Here is a 14,159-nt window from a genome sequence, read left to right on the forward strand (position 1 = left end):
GTAGTTAACTAGTGATTATGATTGATTGATTGATTGTTTTTTATAAGATAAGTTTAATGCTAGCTAGCAACTTACCTTGGCTTCTTACTGCATTCGCGTAACAGGCAGGCTCCTCGTGGAGTGCAATGTAAAGCAGGTGGTTAGAGTGTTGGACTAGTTAACCGTAAGGTTGCAAGATTGAATCCCCGAGCTGACAAGGTAAAAATCTGTCGTTCTGCCCCTGAACAAGGCAGTTAACCCACCGTTCCTAGGCCGTCATTGAAAATAAGAATGTGTTCTTAACTGACTTGCCTAGTTAAATAAAGGTGTAAAAAAAAAAAAACGGCCAAACCGATTTCCGATTGTTATGAAAACTTGAAATCGGCCCTAATTAATCGGCCATTCCGAATAATCGGTCGATCTCTAGTTTAAAGTTCAGTCTGCCAGCTCTGCCACCCTTCACAGATTAGTGCGTATTTAGCTAATTTTAGCTAGAGGGGTTTGGATTGTGGGATGAGGGGATGAAGGAGGGGGGAGAGAGGGAGGAAAGGAGGGGGGGCATAACCTTAGCTGCAGTCTTTTCTTCGGGAGAGGGAGATGATGGGTTGTGTGTGAGTGTGTGTGTGACAGAGAGAAAAAGAGAGCTGTCTGGGTTGTGTGTGCGTGTCTGTGGAGGAGGAGAGGGAAGGGTGCGTGTCTGTGGAGGAGGAGAGGGAAGGGTGCGTGCGGTGGGTCTGTGGAGACGGAGAGGGGTGTGTGTGCATGAGCACATACATGCGTGCGTGTCAGCTTTCTTTTTGGGTTGTGTTACACCCTGCCACAGACTTAATGAAGAGTAATAAGATCAACCCCATAGACCGGCAGTGAGACAGAGCCATGTGGTGTTCGTCAATGAACAGAGGAATCGATTATTTATTAACTTTGTTACTCACCAGCTGGGGATCCAAACAGGTCTCTATAGACAACCGTTCGTATTGTGAATTCAGTGTTGACCTGAGAAATTACAGCTAATTAACTGCTATGGTATAGAGATGACTGTTGATGGCTAGGATGTAGAAAGTAACTAGTTGTTATGCGCAAGATCCATGTGGGGGGGGAGGGGGAAATGGCTTGAAATGGCTTCAAATAGCAGCGGAGGTCAAACGATTGCGTTCGCTGGACAAGCCTTCATCGGCGTTTGAAGAACGTCTATACGCATGATCGCGTCGCACGGGTACGAGGGCGATGGTCAGAAGTCATGTGGTTGTTTCTGAGGTCGTCACCAAGCTCGCATGGAATCCCGGTAAGGATATTTGTCCTGCCCTGCTATAGAGGAGAAAAGCCATTTGAAATTATGTAGATTGTCGTAGGAATTCTGGAACGCAGAATCAATCTACATAATTTCAAATGGCTTTTCTCCTCTATAGCAGGGCAGGACAAATATCCTTACAACCCGGGTGGGAGATAGCCTACATAGCTATAAGTCCTATAAATAATGATAGCGTAGCAATAGTAATAGAGCTATGTTATAGCATACTAATAGCAATAGCCATAGCTAAGAAATTGCAACAATGAAAGTCATATTATCAGTTAGGGCCTCATTAGTAATTGAACCATGGCTGTGCTGCAGAGGTGCATGGTGACCCAGCCTGGCCTGCAGTCACATAGACAGTGGTCTTCTTAGCCTTGAATCTATTTTTAGTGTTACCGGCCAGTGTCACCCACAAGTTGCCTGCGTAACTAGGCAAGTGTGGCTCCTCTGTGTTCTTGGTGCTAAGCATCTTTCTAATTTCCGAAGGGGAGGAGAGAGGGTGCGCCTTGCAACGAGAGAGGGTGGAGCACATACAGTATAGACCTCGGACTTAATCGAGCTGCTGACAAATTACACAAGACTTTAGTTCTGGGTTGACCAACATTATTCTTGGTCTAAAGGTCGAGCCTTCAGTACTTGGCTAGTAGGGTTAGCTGAGTCTGTGTTTCTGCTTCCTCTCTCAGACCAGTGTGTGTGTGTGTGTGTGTGTGTGTGTGTGTGTGTGTGTGTGTGTGTGTGTGTGTGTGTGTGTGTGTGTGTGTGTGTGTGCGTGTGTGTGTGTGCTAGGATAGTTCCCTTCTCAGACCAGTGTAGAATGCTGCTCTCTGACCCTTACAGATATTATTAGAAATAGGATGCTAACCTTACGCTAACATGTCTCCTAATGAATTTCACTAATAAACACACAGGAACTGCAGCAGTTTCATAACGATCATTGCCTAAATTGCACTGTAAGTGTTTAGAAGGGTAGTAGGTGCCTGTAGACACAGATCTAGGATCATCTTGTTATTCCCTGAAGCCTAACCCAGCACCATTAGGGTGCACAATTATGAACAGACCTTAGATCAGTAGAGGGACAGCTTCATCCTACTTCCACTTAGCCCTGCTAGAGATAACCTTTGAGCCGTCTGATGATAATGAGACACACAGATTGTATCTGCCCTGATTGAAAACGTCCCAAATTATTTTGTTGGAGGGCCTTTTGAAAACCGCTTATGGGCCTTTTGAGATCTTTCATGGTCACTCATTGTCGCAAGAAAAACTTGAAAAAGAGATGTGTGTGTGTGTGTCACTACATGGACAGAAAAGCTATTCTGTCCCATGTGCAGGAGGAATGCATTGGAGTCTGTCATGGGTTGTGTCGCAAATGACACCCTATTACCTTTAACATGTACTACTTTTGACCAGAGCCAGTCATCTCAGTTGATATCTAGATCTGACAGAACGCAAGGCATTCTTCACTACACTGCAAAGAAAGATGGGTTGGCTTCAGACCTGGGTTCAAATGCTATTTGATATCATTTCAAGTACTTTATCTGAACTATTGAACTTACCTGTTAAAACCCTGCCTCGTCTGGCACTCCAGGCAGGCTAGTGCAAACGCTCAATGTATTTGAGAGATTTCAAATAGTATTTGAACCCATGTATGGTTGGTAGTGTTGCTGCACTCAGAACTAATGTGTTGTGCACATGTTATATACTACCGCACCATTATTATGGCTGTAGTTTGGAACGATTGGAACGCATTGTTGTAGATATAGTAGCAGAATCACTGATGTGGGACTTGGGGTTTGTTGGGGATTGGGGATTGGGGATTGTTTAATGGTCACATGTACAGGGAGGGTGACTAGAGCAAAGTTCCTGTCCTTTTCGCTGCAATGGATTGTGTAAAAACCCTCCACTCTTCTCCCTCCCTTCCTTCCACCCTTCCTGTATTGCAGTCCTGTCCCAGGATTTTGGTGACTTCGACCTGTCTGATGCCTTGGATGATGGCGATGTCACTAAAGCACGTGAGTACAGAAAGACAATATGACTGTAAAATGTACAGTATTCAAATGCTTTAGACTTGCTGCTGTCTATTTCTGGCAAAACCTGGATTCATGCTTTAGGTCTATGGAATCCTACATTTATTACGACGAAGTCATGGACAATGCATTCAGTTGACAATGTTTATCTAACAGGGTTTGGGTCCATTCCATTTCAATTCAGCCAATTCAGGAAGTAAACTGACATTCCAATTGTTTCTCATACAGACGCATTGAGGATAACTGCATTTGAAATGTCAGTTTACTTCCTGAATTGACTGAATTCTAACCCTGATTTCCAGTGTTTGAGGACGAAGCTATACATTCTGTGTAACATTGTTCTCTTCTCCTCAGCAGCAGCAGCCACACCGAAACCCAAACCGGTTCCATCGGGAGCAGGTAAACGATCCCAGATTCACTGATTCATCTAGATATGGACTTTCTCTGTTATTGATTATATCTGCCTGTACCGTAGATACTGGGCTTACATGAGTAAACACAATGCTCCTAATTTATTACCATTTATTAAATTGGTAGGCGTTAAAGCTGGTATTGACCACTTGAAAGACTACTAATAAAGATGTAGTGTATTTTCTGCTAATGATTATATAAGGTTCTAATATTAGAATAAGCAGCATCTACTTCCAATTCTCCCTATATCAGCCTAATGCAGATACTGTGTTTGACAAGCTGGGTGATACCTTGTCATCTAAAAGGCATAAAAGAGGAACTGAGAAATAGTCTTAAAAGTACTTCTTAAAAACGGCTGATTTCGCGTTGCTTTGCCCTCAGCGCCGCGTCAATGTGACGCTCCACCTGCTACACAGAGCGTTGTTTTTCCCCTCATTATTTCAAATCACAATATAGAATGAACACATCGAGAATTGAACCTCGGCCATTCCTGAGCTTGGACGCTGCCATCGCACGTGACGCAACGTGAGCGCAACACGGGCAGCACAGCAGCTTTCGTTGAGTTCAAAGGAAGAATTCCCTTGATGGCTGATGGCAATGGCGGACGCCCGGTGGCTGTAGTGTCGCTGGGTCGTTACAAAGTAAACGCACATGACTGCTGGCTAAAACAAATGGCTCTCCCACGGTCAGGAAAAAAACTTTTCAAGAAAACACAAGCCCTGGTTACACATTGGAGGCACCTGTGCCAATGAGCAGTGCAATACAACAGAAAATGTTGGCAGTGACAGAAAGCGCCGGTTATGGATTAAACGAATGCATTTATACAGAGCATAAATAACATTGCATGATGTCAATAAATACTTTGAATCCATATGTTTAAAAAGAGTAATTTAGTACTTAGTGAACGGGTCTCCCTCACATTTCTTCCTTGTCCAGTTTCACAAAGCTTGAATCGGTGAGACAGGAAGAGAAACAGCCACCCGTGTAGTTGCCATTGAGTTCACTTCAATTACTGTCCAACCTTCACCTTGCTATTGTGCATACTGAATGAATGGAATACACCTGAACCGGTGCTCTCCTATACCAGGCTCCGCTGCTCTCCTCAGGGCTGAGCAACCGTCTACTCCCGCCCATCCTGGACTCTCCTCCAACGGAACACTTGCACCACTGTGGTTAGTTGACCTCCTCTGCTGCTGGTCTGCATCCTCAGGACTGTATCTGCTCGAGGCCACTATCACCGGCTGTTAATTCAGTCCATCCTGGAACCTCAGTCTTCTAAAAAAAACTTTTAAAACCATAGGTCACCCCAAAGGATAGGGGCTAATCCCAATTCTGACAGCAAATGTGACAAGCTGGCCGATACCTTCTCATCTAAAAGGCATTAAAAGAGGAACTGAGAAATAAATAGCTATAAAATGACTTTGTTTATTTTAAAAAGTGCAGACTTGCAAAGTCAACGTCTTCTTCTTCTATGAGGTTTTACGGCGGTTGGCATCCAATATATGTTGCATTACCGCCACCAACTGGACTTGGGTAAACACATTATAATTTGTGCCACAAAATAAAATAAAGACATTTAAAGAAGGCGAAAGGGAAAATGGGGGAAAAAATAAACAAATCTCGTACCATCCCTGCAGTACAGTTGATAACCGTTGCTATGAATGCTAAGAAGCCAATCTTACTGAAGCATATATCACTTGTTGGCCTATCCCTCTTTGCTGGCACAGATCCACTTACTTACACGGATCCTCTCAGGATCTTTCCCCCTTGACCCCTCTTCCTCTACTTTCTTCACTGTCTCAGCATACGACACCCCCTGGACTACTCCCTTGCACTGGCACTTCTGATCCCCAGCACCTTGGCCACCTTTACAATTAACACATACCGCTTCTTAGTAATCACAATAATCTATGGTTTAAACATGCCAATAAGTACTTTGAATCCATATATTTAAAAATACTTTTACCAGCTACTGTAGCTACGGTGCCTTCAGAAAGTATTCATACCCCTTGACTTATTCCACATTTTGTTGTGTTACAGCCTGAATTCAAAATGGATTAAATATTTTTCTCACCCATCTACACACAATACCCAATATGACAAAGTGAAAACAAGTTTTTAGAAATATTAGCACATTTATTGAAAATGAAATACAGAAATATCTAATTTACTTAAGTATTCACAACCTTGAGTCAATACGAGTTAGAATCACCTTTAGCAGCGATTACAGCTGTGAGTCTTTCTGGGTAAGTCTCTTAAGAGCTCTGCACACCTGGATTGTACAACATTTGCAAATTTTTATTAAAAAGATTCTTCAAGCTCAGTCAAGTTAGTTATTGATCATTGCTAGACAGCCATTTTCAAGTCTTGCCAAAGATTTTCAAGTCGATTTAGTTCCAAACTGTAACTAGGCCACTCAGGAACATTAAATGTCGTCTTGGTAAGCAACTCCAGTGTAGATTTGACCTTGTGTTTTAGGTTATTGTCCTGCTGAAAAGTACATTTGTCTCCCAGCGTATTCAGGACATAAAGTTAATTTCTTTGCCACATTTTTTGCAATTTTACTTTAATGTCTTATTGCAAACAGGATGCACGTTTTTGAATATTTTTATTCTGTACACGCTTCATTCTTTTCACTCTGTCCTTTAGGTTAGTATTGTGGAGTAACTACAATGCTGTTGATCCATCCTATCACAGCCTTTAAACTCTGTAACTGTTTTAATGTCACTATTGTCCTCATGGTGAAATCCCTGAGTGGTTTCCTTGCTCTCCGGCAACTGAGTTAGGAAGGACGCCTGTATTTGTGTAGTGACTGGATGTATTGCTTTACCATCCAAAGTGTAATTAATAACTTCAACATGCTTTTAATGTTTTTTTTTTACCTATCTACCAATAGGTGCCCTTTGCGAGGCATTGGAAAACCTCCCTGGCCTTTGTGATTGAATCTGTGTTTTACATTCACAGATAATTGTTTGTGTGGGGTACTGAGATGAGGTAGTCATTCAAAAATCATTTTAAACACTATTATTGCACACAGAGTCCATGCAACTTATTATGTGACTTGTTAAGCAGACTTTTAGGACTGAACGTATTTAGGCTTGCCATAACAATGTCTAAAAACATCATTTCACTTTGACATTATGGGGTATTGTCTGTGGGCCAGTCAGTGACAAAAGAAAAACTAAATTTAATCAATTTTATAACACAACAAAATGTGAAAAAAGTTAAGGTGTGTGAATACGTACTTTTTCTTCTTTTTTCTCTCCCAGTACTAATCAGGCCGACCCTGAACAGGCGTGTTCAGGGTGGTATGGCCACTAGCAAATTTAGTTTATCCCGTTTTCTCCCTGAATTTGGTCCCTTGGCTCATCTCTGTGTGAATACTTTCTGAAGGCACCATATGTACTAAAGGGCTACTTACCACATGCATGAAAATAATTCCTAGTGCAAATTTAGACCAATGACAAAGACCTATAGGTGTACGGGCACAAAGCAGGTAAATCATCTTTTAAGCAGGTGGGCAATAATAAATCATATACGGGCTTTGTCTTGACGTGTATCCAATCTAGCCATGGTTTGACGGTACTGACTACGGTCATTTTGATGTTGTGTTCTTCAGACCTGGACCTGTCAGACTTCTTTGGAGAGGGGGACAAGATTACCACCACCAAAGCTCCTTCTAAGGTTCCTCCTAAAGTCCCAGCAACCAAGGCCCCGCTCAAACCCAAACCCAAACCAGGTGAGACATGAGGGAAGAAACCACCATAAAATACAGGCTTTCTAATCAGACCCTTTACACTTAGCACGTGAATGGAGAAATCCCTGCAACGGCCTGCTTACTAAACCCGCATGCATTAAGTCTCTCGTTTAGGTGAGGCGTTTACCCTAAGTGACTCACAAGTAGGCAATGTAGAAGACAGGTGGTGTACTTAGCAAATGCAATGGCCGCAGTCGAGTCGTGTAGTGTAGAGTCAGCCAATACTGCTTGTCAATAGATATTGATTATAAGCAAAATACAGTCTCGGGTTTGAGTCAGCTGGAACAGTTGATGGGTAAACTATTGACAACAACGTCTAGACAATGCTTAAGATGGATCACTACACACAAACCGTTTTGAGAACCACTGCTATAAGATAGCACGGTACCATCAACACATGTATGTCTGTATCTCTCTTGTGAAAAAGGCTGTCCCTTATTTGTTAGTCATAGTCTTGGCCTTGCACCTCGTGTTTATGTTGTGCAGAAGAGGCTGGTAGGATGAGCTATCGGAGGACGTGCTCGATGTAATGACTGGAATATAATAGATGGAACAGAGTCAGATACGTTGTTTTTGTGTGTTTGATGTTTGGTACCATTCCATTGATTCCATTCCAGCCATTACAATGAGCCCGTCCTCCTATAGCTCCTCCCACCAGCCTCCTCTGATGATGTGGTATTAACGTGTATGTACATTTGCAGTCACCATACTATTCTCAGATCATCTCTAGCTAAATCCGCTACAACTCACAAGCATCTCTACTATAGTACTGTATGGGATTCCATTAACCCTACTAGCTATCCCTAGAGTGATCACAACACTAACAGATCTGTACAGAACTTGTCCTAACACCACTTAAACGAAGGGCTAGATTCAATCCGGAGCGTGGAAGAGCCGCGTTATCGCGTGATTTACATTTAAAGGGGATTTCCGATTGAGCCGGCATATGCAGCGTTTACTTTGAATGCAGTCCCTATGAACGCAGAAACATTGCCTTTAAATTCCAATCACGCTATAGCCAAATCTTCCACGCCCTGGATTGAATCTAGTCCTAAGCCTAGCATTAAGCCTTGTTAAACCAGACTGAACGCTAACTAGGCTATACTAATTCCTGAGCACTCACTACACTAACAGATGACACCCAGGCTGATTTTGACTTTGGGCCCGGCCTCCGCCCGGGCCTGCTCCCCCGCGCCACCAAGGGCCCCCGTAACCCACCTAGGCCCCAGCCCGGTTGGTACCGCTACCACTTAACGAACAGACGTGGGTTCAAATACTATTTGAAACGCTTCAAAACGTAAATACTTTGAGCCTGCTGAAGTGCCAGATGGGCGGGAGCTTGCAGTCTTCAGACTATTCTATTGGTCCATTAAGCTAGGCGAGCTCAAAACAAGCACCTATAAAGTATTTCAAACGATTTTGAATAGCGTTTGAACCCAGGTCTTAGAAACACCATCCCACCCTCCCGTCCGTTTTCACATCTTGCGTGTGCGTCCCAAATGGCACCCTGTTCCCTATATAGCGCACTACTTTTGACCAGGCCCAGATGTGGGGAACAGGGTGCCATTTCAGATGCAGCCTATGTATCAGCGTCAATATACGTGTGTATTCCCGTTGTCGCACATCATCATCCCATCTGCACGGTTGGTTCGAAAGACCAGCGCTGCTTGTGGGTGACGTCGGCCTCTTGTCGGAAGACAATGCCTATGTCCCATCAGTCTAAAACAGAGGTGTAGATATACAGAGTTTGGCAAACTCCGTTTTAGATTTTAGAATTTGTATAGGCACCGTTTTGACACCATTCTCATTAGAATGCATATTAGAACGTTAATGGCATGGAATGTTTGGATCCAACATGGAGGCTAGTTTGCCAAAATCTCTATACAATATCAATGGCTCTGGTCTAAACTAGCTTCCTTGTTCCCGGTCTCTGCTTTGCCTCATGAACACTGGTCTGATTGGACTGGACAGATGACAACTCCTAATGGTTATAATGGGGGAGAGGAGATGAGGAAAGGAAGCGAGTGGAGATTATTGGAACACACTCCATGTCTATATTCACACACGTTATAGTGGTATCTTGTCTGCATCAGTTACATCTTGTTCTCCTATAGCACACCATTGTAGACACACTATAGACACACACGCCATGTTGTTTTCATGTTGTTGTTGTTTGTCATCTGTTGTCACACATGTTGTTGTGTGTGTAAATATTGTGTTTTGAGTCAGTATCTTCTTTCACTGTTGGGCTTTTGAGCCATAGAACTCTGTCACATTCTGGAATGCAACCAAGTGACCAAACAACAATTTGACCTTTGAATGACCTTTGGACCTATTTAGTATGTATTCAATCCCAAAATGTCTCGTTGTCCTTATTTGTGGTCATTGTAAGTTTGTCTATTTGTTGTATACAACAGCTTGTTGTATATTGCTCTATTTCTGGAATGCTTGGTATATTGTGACATAATTGTAACCTAAGTGCATGTTTGGCTTGACAATGACAGCAATGGAATTGGCAAGAGCACAAACAGATCTTGGACCAGGCTAACAGAAGTCACTACTGCAGTGGTTTCCTCTCGGGTGAGGTGTGCTAGACGCATCGTAGCAGTGGTTTGTTCAGGCTCACCTTTGTGACAAATTTTCTCCACATTTCCTGGTTTTCCAGAAATCCCGGTTGGAAGATTCCCAGAATAAGGAGAGAATAAGCACGAAAACTTGGGTATTTACTGTAATTTTGCAACTCTACCTTTGACTTTTGACCCCTGACCTGTGACCTTTCCCTGCAGCAGGTGATGAGTTTGACCTGAGTGATGCTCTGGACCCCAAAAACGACATTGGAGGGAAGGACAAGAACAAGGGACAAGCAGGTTACCTATTATTTTATTATTTGTCTATTTAAGTGTTTTGTATTTTTTTGTTAATTTGTTAATTTATTTGTATTTGACATACTTATAGTGGGGGTTTGCAATAGGTATGGTACAGGGCACCAGAACGAATCAGTTGGACGGGCATTTGATTTCCAGAGGGGGCGCGCTTTTTCACAGGACCTCCTATGTGTGAACGAGCTTGGCACGAACACATCCAGTCATGATGCCTTCATCTGATTGTCAAACAAATCACGTAAAAAAGTAGGTTATTTTCGCACATTCTTCCGAAATAAGTCAAGCATCCGAACAGCGCATTCGCCAACTTTCCTTCAATTCGCAAGTGGCTGAAACTATCTCACCGGAGAAAGCATTCGATCGAGCGAAACAGCGCCCCTCTGTCTTACTATATGTTAATCAAATCAAATGTGGTCACATACACGTGTTTAGCAGATGTTATTGCGGGTGTAGCGAAAAGCCCATGTATCTGATGCTGTCATACTTTCTGGCCAGACAGCATCAGATACATGGGCTACATATAGTAACTAATCAAAAGAGAACCATCACGTTCTCCCAGAAGCTTGGCTGGTGCGTAAACCCGCGAATTCAGACAAACAGGTGTAATGGGTTCGCACTCACATTTTTATATATATATATATATATTTACTGCATCAGGGATAGCGTACACAGATGTTTCGGCTTTACAGCCTTCAGTGTGTAGGTACACATTTCTTTCATTCAAAACAGCATTTGCAAAGATCAACAGCTGTGCAGCAGGTGCTTCTAATCAGAGGTTGCATTCATCTGCCAATCAGGGATATCGCTTTTCTGGTCTACCTGTATACAAATGAGTCACAAAGAGATACAGAATTATAGGATATGGGAGCGGGCACGGGCAACTCACAAATCAATCGCCCTCAGGTGTCCACTCACCTAAATACATCACATCAATTCATCAGATAGCCTACCACAAAGGACATCAGGCAAAGCCGTTCATCAATATGTCGGGACAACTCATAAACGATATGCAAAATCTGATATGGACAGTTCTTGTATAACAGTCTAAATGTGGCATATAGGAAGGAGGTGAAATCGAATTCTTCGTTTAAACCGCGCGGAGAGACAGAATTGAATGTATACATCCACATGGCTTCTTTTTGGAGTAGTTTGTTGTCATAGTCACCTCCTCTACGTGGTGGATTAACTTTTTCGATCCCGACGCAACGCAATTCATTTAAAAAAAAATGTTTTGTTTTATAAAGTGTTTCTCAACTGGCGAGGTGATATCTTGACGTCTAATCGTGGATTTATGTTCTCCAAGACGTAATTTCAAGGCACGGGATGTTTTTCCAATATAATTATAATTGCAAGAACACTGTAACATATACGCAACTCCTTTAGTCGTGCAAGTTATACGTTACTTTCATAGGTCCTAGAAGTCTGAGGGCATACAAAGTTGGAACATTTCCTGATGTTGCTACAAGAGGTACATGGGAAGATCTACAGGGGGAAGCATCCTTTTACGAATGCCTCTGACCACATCTGATTTAACCAATAAGTTTGATAGATTTCTTGATCGTTTACAGGTGAATAAAGGTAGATTCTAAAAAGCAGAATTTAAGGAGGAGTCTGATGATAATGTACCAGTGTTAAAGACTCGATGCCATTACGGCTATTATTGAAAGTAAGTATATAGTTTACAGGAAACAGTTTCTTTTTTTTGTGGGGATTTATTAAGTAACTGGCTTCTGTTAAAGCTTTGAACTTGTTTTTCGAGCTTTATCAAGCCAGGAATCGGGTATCCTCTCAAGCGGAAACGCTCAAGAAGAGAATTTGATTGTCTTATCATATTCTTCGTTTGTGTCACAGATGCGACGCAGTCTATGAAGTTGGCTTACTGGTAAACCTCATTTTAGGGGGAGAGGGTGATAACTATCAACTGTCAATATAGTATTTTCTGTAAACTGTAGTACTTAGAGATTGTCCCTTTGTATCAAGTACATCTAAGAAATGTATAGAGTTAATGTTATTTTCCATAGTGAATGAAATTGATTGTACTTCAGAGTTAATCTAGTTAAGACATTTAATTTAATTTCGTAACCCGACCAGATCATAAAGCAATCGTCTATATAGCTGGTCCAATATTTAACATGATCTTTGTAAGGATTGTTTTCAAAAAATAAAATCCAATTACAATTTCCCCATAAAGGGATTTGTATTATTTATTTTTTTACTGCGTCAAGGGATAGCGTACACGGATGTTTCGGCTTTACAGCCTTCAGTGTGTGGGTCCAATTATCTTTAATTCAAAACAGCATTTGTTCTAATGAAACTACAAAGTAGACCAGTTATTATTGAAGGAGACTGGTTGGTCACTCTTAATGGCTCATTGCTATATACCAATATTCCAAACGATGGCGGTATGGACGCCCTCAAATTCTTCCTCTCCAACCGCTTACGCGAGGTGCCTACAAATTAGATCATTGAGTTTGCACAACTAGTGCTTACTAAAAAAAAAACATTATTTGATAAATATTACTATCTACAGACTTTTGGAACAGCAATGGGAACTTAGCTCCATTGACTATAATAATAATATTGAAGTAAGCTTTATGCGACATATTTTTGAGTGCGAACCCATTACACTTCTTTGTTTGTCTACATATAGTAAGACAGAGGGGCGCTGTTTCAGACACTTGCAAATTGAAGAAAAGTGCACTGTTAGGACGCTAGAATTATTTTGGACGCACACCATCTTTCTGTTGGCGCATGTCTCGGTCAAATAAATTATCAATACTCTATATTTCATTTGGACGGCAAGGAGGTACGGTAAGGCCGGCCAGGTCCCCTAAGATCCGCCCATAACGCCATCCCTGTTCAAATCCAAGTTTATTGTTCGTGTACGCAGATTTGCAGATGTTATCGCAGGTGCAGCGAAGTAGTATGGTATTTACTAGGCCTAGATTCAATCCGGACCTCGGGAAGATCCGCGTTATAGTGCAATTGACATTTGCAGGTAATTTCCGATTTGAGCATATGCAGCGTTTACCACGAGTGAGTTCTCTGTGAAGAGAAAACATTGCCTTTAATGTTGTAGTGTAGTAGCAAGTAGTATAGTCATAGTATAGCTGTACAATCGCAGTAATGTTCTAGACACCAGAAATAGTAGTATTAGTGGTAGTATTGGTTTAGTACCAGGGGGTTGATGGTGTGTAGGCTATAGTACTGTAACGTAGTAATAGTACAGTATAGTAGCAATATAGTAGAGCCGTAGTATTATTATAGTATTAGTATACAGAAGGTTGATGTGGTGTCATGTGCTCGTCAGATAAAGGTATCGGAGGTGGGGGCAAGGGTGCCGGAGCTTCCAACAACAGAGGGGGGAATGGGGGTAAGAACCCTGCCTGACCTACCCTAACCAACATGGTCTACCTGACCAAACTAAACCCTACTGTGCCTGTCCTGCCTCTGTCTACTGGGCTGGGTACTAGCTTTTTTGGATAAACCTTCTTGAATAATACCGAGTTCAATTTAACCTCATTCCTCTCTTTAATATCCAATATATCTGTCCTGTCTTTATGTCACATCTCTCTATCTTTTATGCCTGTCTCTCTCTCTCTTTATTTCTCCCTGTCTCTCTGTCTCTTACTTTCTGCCTCTCCATCTCCATTTATCCATCTCTCTATCCCCCCGATCTCTCTCTCTCTCACACCATTAACAAGGCCTACTGGGGAGTTATCGACTGGGCACACACTGAGCGTGTGTACTGCGTTTGGATGGGTACTCTGTTTGGATGTGTTTAACACGTACTCTACTAAAAGCTTCCTCTTGGC

The 14,159-nt window shown here is 42.2% G+C and overlaps 1 protein-coding gene across 4 annotated transcripts in view; it reads left to right on the forward strand.

Annotated features, from left to right (window-relative positions):
* LOC120049805 (CD99 antigen-like protein 2) overlaps nucleotides 1-14,159 on the forward strand; it is a 28,016-nt gene that overhangs the window by 3,038 nt on the left and 10,819 nt on the right. For 3 of the 4 annotated variants that reach the window (XM_038996247.1, XM_038996248.1, XM_038996244.1), the window contains exons 2-6: nucleotides 3,211-3,279; nucleotides 3,649-3,693; nucleotides 7,325-7,444; nucleotides 10,249-10,329; nucleotides 13,655-13,717. In XM_038996247.1, the coding sequence (XP_038852175.1) occupies nucleotides 3,211-3,279; nucleotides 3,649-3,693; nucleotides 7,325-7,444; nucleotides 10,249-10,329; nucleotides 13,655-13,717 (378 nt within the window). The remainder of the gene's footprint in view (nucleotides 1-3,210; nucleotides 3,280-3,648; nucleotides 3,694-7,324; nucleotides 7,445-10,248; nucleotides 10,330-13,654; nucleotides 13,718-14,159) is intronic. The other variant, XM_038996245.1, reaches the window with a different exon arrangement.

This window comes from Salvelinus namaycush, chromosome 6, assembly GCF_016432855.1.
Source record: "Salvelinus namaycush isolate Seneca chromosome 6, SaNama_1.0, whole genome shotgun sequence".
Taxonomy (NCBI): Eukaryota; Metazoa; Chordata; class Actinopteri; order Salmoniformes; family Salmonidae; genus Salvelinus; species Salvelinus namaycush.